General features: G+C 38.6%; 1 protein-coding gene across 1 annotated transcript in view; it reads left to right on the forward strand.

The window, feature by feature from the left end:
* Positions 1-9,613, forward strand: part of ammecr1 (AMMECR nuclear protein 1) — a 16,480-nt gene extending 6,867 nt beyond the window's left edge. Inside the window, 5 exon segments of the mRNA XM_020600522.1 lie at positions 2,111-2,221; positions 3,267-3,381; positions 4,629-4,719; positions 4,832-4,928; positions 6,530-9,613. Of these exon segments, the coding sequence (XP_020456178.1) occupies positions 2,111-2,221; positions 3,267-3,381; positions 4,629-4,719; positions 4,832-4,928; positions 6,530-6,644 (529 nt within the window). The 3' untranslated portion in view covers positions 6,645-9,613.
* The last annotated feature ends 383 nt before the right edge of the window (positions 9,614-9,996 follow it).

Below are 9,996 nucleotides of genomic sequence, written 5' to 3' on the forward strand. Positions count from 1 at the left end.
TAAACTCACTGTTCCGCTTCCCTCCCTCTCATTCATACACATGTATTCTGTCTTACCATGACTGACTTTCATTCCTCTTCTTTCCAGAGCAGACCTCCACCTGCTCTCTGCTCTCACTACAGATCACAATGTCATCCACAAACATCATTGTCCACGGAGATTCCTGTCTGACCTCATCTGTCAACCTGTCCATCACCATAGCAAACAAGAAGGGACTCAAACTGATCCTTGATGTAGCCCCACCTCCACCTTGAACTCCTCTGTCTGACCTACAGCACATCTCACTACTGTCGTACTCCTCTCATACATATCCTGAACTACTCTACCATAGCTCCTCTCTCGGCACTCTGTCGTACGCTTTCTCTAAATCCACAAAGACACAATGCAGCTCCTTCTGACCATCTCTATACTTCTCCATTAACATTCTCAGTGCAAACATTGCATCAGTAGTGCTCTTTCTGGGCATGAAGCCATACTGCTGCTCACAGATATCCACTTCCTTCCTTAGCCTAGCTTCCACTCCTCTTTCCCATAGCTTCATTGTGTGGCTCATCAACTTTATACCTCTGTAGTTGCTACAGCTCTGCACATTATGTGAAGAATCTAAAAATAAAATTATAAGATTTTTTTTAAAGAGTAAATGTCTCGTGTATGTTTTCTAGTTTAGGATTGCGCCCCCATTAAAACAAAAATCATCTTAAACAGGTTTTGAAATGTCTGTATTGGTGCTGGTATGTGTGTGTGTGTGTGTGTGTGTGTGGGTGTGTATATATATATTATTATTTTTTTTTTTTTGTAACTGACTACAAGTTTTTTGTTTTTGTCATTTCTCTTTACACTGTGTAATTTACACACAAGTAGTTCCATAAGCAAAGTGAATGAGAGAAACATTTTAACGAAGATTTGCTGCATTGGTAGTTTCAATAAGAAGAGGGATGTAGGCTCCATACTGATGGAAAAAAAAAAACTGATGAAGTGTAGGAAATATAAATAAAAGTAAATCAGTGAATAAGCTTTATTTCAGACTTAAGTCCATATCAGTACAGTACAAAGTCTCTGTGTACCTGTCAGAGTTCTAGTTTTGATGAGACCACTTATTTCTGTAACATGGAATAATAAGTGTCTATTTTTATTACTTAAGAGTTTGAGTGATGCCGGTAATTGTGTGAAATTGTCATGCTGAATTTCAGTTTAATTGGTGCCTCTTTAAATTGTACTGGTGCTCATATTAAGAAAAAATAACCTGAAGCCCTGCAATGTTATGTCAAAACAAGACTTGGATGGGCAGGTGATAAATCAGTAAATGAGATCAAATTTTCAGCCATGATAAATGATAAGTGCAATTTCCTGTTGAGCACCCAGGGCTGAAGCAGTCCTGTCTGTGTCACAGTGGAGCTGTCCAGCCACAGTATTACCATGCACTCAGAAGTGTCTTTACAGTGCTCACAAAAGCACTGCTGATGCTCAGGCAGTTTTGTAGCCAGTGTAGAAAGTCACGTTGATTAAAACTGAACTAGATTTGTCCATCAGATGTGTGTTGGACCAGAAAACCCAAATGAAAACTGTAGAAAGGTTGTTGGTCCTTATTAGCACAACACTGCATGGGGGGCATGTTCTGTTTTGCATATTTGTGGTTTCAATCCACCATGACACCTGTCAACAGTGTCCAAACACAGTATTATCTGAACCTTATTAATGCAAACATGGAAATGAAACCTTTACATTGAAATCATCATATACTCTGTCCAATGGTCATTTGGGTCCTGTTATGCAGTACTTTGAGTTATTCATTTTCATTCACACATTTTGTTTGTTTTTTCTCTGGGTTAATTTACATGCTAATTCTCTTCACCAGAAGCAGTTTTACTATAAAAAATGATGGAAAAGCCCTATAACTACATGAAGGCTAGAATGCTGTTTCAAAAAAAGAACTGTTTTTCCAGTCATGGGTGGACAGATGACCAATGCAATAAATGTAAGAGATTAAGTGTCAGTTTTACCTAATGTGAATAATTAAAGGACTTTTATACATGACAGAAATATACATTTGCTGTGGATGTTATTATAAAGTTCAGCTACTTTAATATGGCCTTTTGCACTTTTTTTCCAGCCCGCTGTTTGTCACATGGAAAATAGGCAGAGACAAGCGGTTGCGGGGTTGTATAGGTACATTTTCTGCCATGAATCTGCACTCAGGACTCAGGGAGTACACCCTTACCAGGTAAGCAGCAGCAGAGTTGCTTTTCTCTGTCGAAGCTGTGGACAGAGAATGTTTGTGGAGGAATTGTGACACACTAGAAAAAAAGAGTGAACAATGAGCAAACTGAACTCAAGAATGAGCTAACCTGGGTGACTTTGAACAGTAACCCTCTGGAATTATAACTGTCCTATTCATGGCTTCAAATAAATGTTTCATTTGTGTAGCTTTCTGTAATGGTGTGCAGAGCATGTCTCTCTGACCACATAATAAAAGGAAAGGTATTAATGCCCTTAAGCCCGTTTTTCCATGAAGGTTTTCATTAACATCTATTATTAAAGAAGAAAAGACGAGGTGCATTATGGGTGTCAAGATATTCAGTCAAATGAATACTGTTCCAATGCTGTGTATGTTGAAATCATTTAGTGTGGATGACCTGACTGCTGAGATCAGAATGATTGGTGCTGAAAAATAAAATGTTGTTGTATTGGGCAGTGTTCTACTTTCTCCAGACCAAGCCAGCATGTCACCTGACCAGTGGGTTGACCACAAATGGACACTGACTCTGGTGGACAGCGCTGTTAAGAGTCTATATTTAATAATTATGTTTGTCAATTAAATATCATGTAACCTATGAGGGTATGAGTTCAAAGATATGTTGAGAGGACTGAAACAAAAGTATTTTATTTATACATTTGCAGACTTGAGTTTCTATAAGCTGGTGTTGCGGTGCTATTGTTTGAAAATAACCTGTTGAAGAAAAGGGTAAGTCTCTGTATATTTGGCCCAAGGGGCCTGGTGTTTCTTCACTGGTAGTTCTTGACCTGAGGGCAGATGCACCTGACCTGTCTATCACATGTAAACACACACAGCCCCTTAACTGGTAATTTGTACACACTTTGAGTGAAAGTTTCCCTTCATTAAAAAATGTTTTTGTTGTTATATGATTATTGGAGTCTGTGGTATTTTAAAATCCAAAACATTATTTGGCCTTTCATTACCTGATTGTGACAACTTTCTGAATTACCTGTTGCAGTGGTATTGTTCTTTGTGCTTGTTATGTCTGCAGTGCCCTTAAAGACAGCCGCTTCCCCCCTATGACAAGGGATGAGCTGCCTCGCCTCTTCTGCTCAGTGTCTCTTCTCACCAACTTTGAAGACGTCGGTGATTATCTTGACTGGGAGGTAAGGGACATGCTTTGCTTAATATGGCAGACCGCTGCAGTTAGATGAAGAATAACATAATTTGTATTGAGAATTGTGTCTTGTAGCTTTAATGCTCATTCACACCCATCTCATGCCTTGCTCTAATATTACACAAGCACCTCTTCCACTTTGCTCTGAGGTTAATGTTTTGTGTGTTATGTGTTTAACCAAAATCAATGAACAGCAAAAGGTTAAATGACCAAAAATATTTTCATATCAGGTGGGAATCTTCACTCATAATTCAACTTGGCAATTCAAAATCGTTTCTTGATTTTAGATTCAAAACGGTAAAAAAAAAAGTAAAGTAAAAAAAAAAAAAGTTTAAACAGATAGTTTTACTTCAGTAAACAATCTGAGTACTTTGTCCACCATCAGTTTTTGCTAGCTGGTTTGTGTGTTGTAAAGGGGAGGGGGAGAACAAAGCAGAGCACTGTTGTGGTGGTGGTGTTAACATTATGTCTGCAGCAGTACAGAACAGCGTCTCTAAGGCAGCGTTTTACTACGCAAGAAAGCCAATGTGATCCAAAATGGGCACTGGTTTGAAGAAATTAGCTCTTTTCTTTGCCCCAGCAGTTTGACTGAAGCACTGCAGTGTGTGTTGCTGAGCTGCTCTCATTAGTTAATAAGTTCTCTGCTCTGCTACGCTAACATCAAATTGTTGGTGATGGGCTACGAAGTATCCACACAGTCCTCCACACATCTTTTAATGCTCATTAACATGCGCTCAAATTATTTCTTTTCTGAAGATGAACTAATGCTACAGCACAAGCCAAAGCCTGTATGTGCACTCTGTGCGCTGTCCGTGTGCTGCACTGACCTCAGAATTTTGCCTTTTTTGTTCCATTAATATTATTACATAAAATAGATTAACATATGTGAATTGATTCAGAATTGTAGAAGATATGAATCGCGATTCTTATGTGAATCTATTTTTTCCACCCCAAATTTTTATATTCTCAAAAATATAATAATAATAATAATAATATCCCTTAGCATGACTAAAGCTAAGGGATTGGTAGAAACAAACTGAATAGCTAACCATTCAGTAATGTGTTGGATTAAATACAAAAACATGGCATTTGGTTGTATAATGTAACAGTTCTCCATTTTGCTTTAAAGAACAGTTAAAACTGATCAACTTGATGTTTTGACAGCTTTGACTTTTGTGGATGGAGTGATTTATGGGGTCAAACATTTTTGTTGGTTGTGTCTGTCTTGAATTCTAGGTGGGTGTTCACGGTATTAGGATAGAGTTTTTCAATGAAAAAGGATCAAAGCGCACCGCCACCTACCTACCAGAGGTCGCAAAGGAGCAAGGTGAGATCTTTTTGACTTCTTAATAATTAAGCCTCATGTATAATATATATATATATATAGACTGTATATATGTTTAGAATTGTATAAAGAGATTTAACTACTTTTCATCAAGGTTGGGACCACATCCAAACCATAGATTCCTTACTACGAAAAGGAGGTTACAAAGCTCCCATCACAAATGACTTCAGGAAGACCATTAAATTAACCAGGTAAGATTACACTTCATCCTTTAATTTACCTACATGTGTTCATATATTAATTACATTTTATATCAGTATGGACAAACACAAGACAAAATGCCAAATTGTACATTCACATGTTACAAGCTTTGCCAATCAAGCAAAATTGGGAGAATTTAACCTTTTATAAAGTTTAGATGAATAATGATGGACAAGTGTCCTCTTTTGAAACTGAGTATATCTGCTACCAGTGAAGATGCTTAAAGGGGAATGCCACTGCTTTTAGACATCAAATTCAGTTTGTTTGTTTTTTTACAGGATCAGTATCGGCCAGACTAAAGTTAATTAATTTCTGATTCTTATTTAGAACTACAGTCTTGTATTTGAGCAGACGCAGTTGCTTTTTTTTTGAGACGCGTATAATGCATGTGTCTACGCTGCCTGCATGTTAGCTGGTATATCACATGCACATAGTAAAGAATTCTGGACAAGGGCAATACTAGCCCCGTTTTGGGACTGCTGCAACACTGGATACATCCCAATGCCCTTGTGTTCATGTTTCCCTCATTTGCATTTTTCCTCGCCTTTTGGTCCCTATCATGTAAAAAGTGAGGAGAAAAGATGTGATAAAAAAGAAACTGAGGAAGATAGAGAGATATCTGAAGCATCCAATCACCAACTGATTGCCAATAAAGGGTTGTGTTGGTCGGTCCATAAAAGACTTCTAAGAAGGATGCTATTGTGTATCCTCGCTCATGTCTCTGCTAGGCAGCCTTCTTGCTCCTCTGAGCAGGACTGAGAACTCTATATCTGTACTTTACTTGAGCATTTTCATTTTCTGCTTCTTCATACTTCAACTTCGCTGTATTTCAGAGAAAAATATTGTACTTTGTACTCACTACATTTATTTAATAACGTTAGTTACTAGTTATCTTTCAGAAATCCATTAAATACAGTATAATCACAAGATTTATTGATCCTTGGTGTAAAATTCACAAGCTACCCAGCAGTAATTCAAAGTATAAGCATATAACTTTGTAAAAATTATCTCTACCTTTACCAGCTCCAACATTAAATATGATGTACAATAATCCATTAATAATTATAATTGAATAATATGTGGCCATTTTGCCTAATGAGTACGTTTACCTTTGGTACTTAAAGTATATTGTCTGCTAATGCTTTGAATACTATTGACTTTTGCTTGTAACATAATATTTTTACAATGTGGTATTGCTACTTTTACTTAAGTAAAAAAAATCTGAGTACTTCTTCCACCACTGTTAAATCCCAAAATGAACTGTGGCGGCAGCGTTGCACTGTGGGTAATGTAGTCACCAGGCTTTGGCAATGTGGAAGACTGTGCAAGAAAGGCAACAACGTCTCTGCGGGTTGCTTTTTTTTTTTTTTTTTTTAACGAAATAACTTGTGTGGTAGACAGTGTGTAGTGTTAAATGGAGCTCTGACTGAAACCTCCAGAGTTTAGCTTTGACCCATTTGTTTTAAATTGATTGCACAGTGTCTCACAGTATGTGCAGCTCTGTGCTTTGGTTCAGGCTGCTGCTAATAGCTCTCCTAAAATGACTTGAGGGTCAGCTAGCCTCTACCAACACATCTTTTCTCATTTCTAGGTACCGTAGCGAGAAGATGACAATGGGTTATGCAGAGTACATCGCCCACCGCCAGCACCATCACTACCAGAATGGCATTGGGCACCCTCTACCACCCTACAACCATTATTCCTGACAGCGAGCCGCATGACCAGTCATTGGACCTCTCCGCGGACCTTTTCCCAGGAGAGCCCGCCCCCTCCTGGTCTAGCTATTTCTACTACTGTACCATTTTATGATGATAGTTTCCGTTGCCATGCTGGCCGTCTTTCAGACGTTGACATGGCAACGGGTGGCAACGAAGCATCATTTGATTATGGCAAGAAATCCACATTTCTTTTTCTTTGCCTGTGGTTCCGTTTTTGCAGCATATGCATACCTATATCTATAACCCCCTCAAGTCATATTTTTGAAAATTAAATAATTGATTTTATCTTGCATCTTATCAGCAAACCTAATCAGGTGTTTGATTCTGTGGATGGAAGGAAGTCTCTTACAGTGGATTAGTCTTGCTCTTATATTGTTGAGGCTTTGCTACAATTTTACATTTACTAAGAAAATCCTTATTTTTCTTCTTTATTTTAATATCCAGACATATATACCATGTAGCAAGGCAACTGCAGTTTTCAAAGGCTGTGTCATCTCTCTTCTGATTCCTCTCAAAAAAATTTGATTGTTGAGGTTGTATGAGCTTTGTAAAGTTTGTAGTGTTGTAGTTGGAACTATTTATTGGGATCTGTATACTCCAAAGTATAGATGGTAGGGTTGTGACGCTCTTTGACCAGCCTTTGCTGGCAGTGTTTATTATTTGAGCTCACAATCGTATGTATTTCTGTGTGTGGATATAGACGGTGATCTGCCAGCATAAATTAGTATTTGGATTTTGCCTAAAGAAACCTAAAGATTTTGGAAACCTCGTCCCTGTTTATTTGTCGTTTTGTGGTGGAACCTGTAAACCTTGGACTGCCTTTGTTTGGCTGGAGCTTACAGCTATGTCCCTTCTTTTTTTGTTTTTTCAAATTTTAAGTCGCAGAGAAAGCCACTTTGTCTAAGGGTAATCATGCCCTCACAGGTGGCTAGTTAATTTAAGATGTAAAATGGGGCTACAAGTGGGTCTGCTTTCACCACATTGGGAATAGGAAGCAGGCATAACTACAAGTACCTAGAAAAAAGTGTGCATAAGAACACTGCTTTCATTTAAATTTCTCTTGTGTGTTGGTTTTGGAGATGACTGCCAGGGAGTCACTTGACAGGGACAGGATATAACTACTTAAAGCCATATTCTCTTTTTATTCTACACTTGGACAGAGTAGTCTGTGGTTTGGCTTGTAGTGCTTGCATTCAGTGCCACTTAAGTGGTAACCACAACTGTAGTGGGTCTTTAGCCTCTGAATGCAAACTTACTGGCCATCCTCAAATAAGGCCGCGGTCACTGAACAATATACAAACCTCGCAGTTTCAGTCATTTGTTGTTTGTCTTGCCCTCGTCGTCGTGGAAACAGTCTTGCCTTTTCAGATTATAACTAACCATTGTCACTCGTCCACAAAGTGTTCTATATAATTGAAGTTGTAATTCTTAATGAAGATACACTGCTTGAGCCACAAAAGATTTAACATGTTTGTGTCATCGAGAAACACGTGTCATTGTCTCTCAGCTCTGAAGCAGGCACAGCAATGCAGCTAGTTGATTTAGTCGTTGAAACCGCACTACCACCTGCTTTGATACTCTGTCATTATGTGAGATCTTGTTGACTTCTGTGTCCATGGAGCAGGAAAGATTTTGGTGTGTGTGGTCTGTTTTGTCAGCTGTTTGGCACTAGGTTTAGAGCAAAAACTGTTAATTTAATTAGTGCAGAATCTTTGCATGGGGCCAGCGACTCACAGGGGAGGTCTACAAATAAAAAGCCAGGGGTTTGTACAGACTTGAAAAGCCATTTCTCATCCAGATATCACTTGTGAGTTACATCCACACAGGAGTCTAGTTGAATTTACTTTACAGTGTTTGAACTGTTGAGGGCCATCGTGTGATCTGTATGTTTTGGGTTTGGTTTAAGTTTTGCTAACTGGAATTTTTGAGAGGTTCTTGTTACTTGACCAACACCTTTCTTCGTAACAGCCTTTACTTAACTGATAGGTTATTTTAATTTATTCAAAATGTCAAGGGCTTTTGGCACTCCATCCACAGTAACCCGAAAAGACCCAGATTTCAGTTGTGTTGCCTTAAATGAATGATTTAATAAAAGATGGACCAGTAGATGATGATCAGTGTTTCTCTGCTCTTTCCCAGCTCCTTCACATCACAGTATAGGGACAGGCTCAAATGAAGATTTCTTCACTTGAATACTCTTACTGTGTGTTAGGGATATGGGGGATTCTGTATGCCCGTAGTTTACTCTTTGCTCATGTCTTACCCAGCTGCCAGTCCTCCATTCTGTCATTTTTGTACTGTATGCACCCTCTTAAAATGTTGGGCATTACAGTGTTAGCCTAAATGTTTAAGCCATGAGAAGATGGTTTTATGCATCTAGAGATAGGTATACTTTTCTGACAAACACACTAAACACTACATAAAGACATTTCTCAGAGGGACAGTGGTGAATTCATTTCCTGGTCCATTTAATACAGCACAACCTAAATTTTTCTGCTGCAAAACCAAACTGACCATGCTCTTTTACACATCTTTGTATTAACATGCAATGTGTTTTGTTGCATGTATGTCTGAGTATGAGACCTATGGTTTTATCCATGATATGCTTGATCTATGGCTTAGACACTCTTATTAACCATTAAGAGATTTAAAAGACAAATATGGTGCTATCGGACCTCATATTGGGGTGGTCACAGCTCATGACTGGTCATGCGGACTCATTGATCATATCGTACTTTAAGATGTTACGTGTAAGGTTTTCTCTTAAGTACGTTGCTGTGAAAGTAGTCATGACAGCACATTTTAATACTGAAGGATGGCTAGCACTGATACAAACAGTAGCCCCATGAATCTCTGCTTTCATTAAGCCCAGAGTTGGTGATTTTGGGATCAATTCCCTATGGGAAAAACACATAGATATTCTTACGCATATAATGAGGAAGGAAAGGTTCCAGCAGCAACATGTCATAGGGGCTATGGAATGTACTATTCATGGTCATTATAACAATTTAACATTGATGTATTAAGAGAAAATCCTACATGTTACATTTACTATCCTTAATATATGCAGATCTGTTCAACAGGTGTTTTTTTTTTCCCTACCAGTGCAAGTCAACATCCCTGCAGGTTTGAAAGGACAAGAAGTCACACTTTGACCTCCTTTCCATGTAATACTCTCCACACTGTGGCCCAACCTCATGGCCTAGTTCGTCAAGTCGCGATGTGTGTCGTTCGGTAGATAGTGGCAGTTGAAGTGGTCCGTTGCCTCTGAAGTTTGGGTGCTGCTTTTTCAGAGCACACCCTCTGTGTTCCCTCTAGCTGCTGAATCGTTTGACCTCCT

The sequence above is a fragment of the Monopterus albus genome, unplaced genomic scaffold (assembly GCF_001952655.1).
Source record: "Monopterus albus unplaced genomic scaffold, M_albus_1.0 scaffold47.1, whole genome shotgun sequence".
NCBI lineage: Eukaryota > Metazoa > Chordata > Actinopteri > Synbranchiformes > Synbranchidae > Monopterus > Monopterus albus.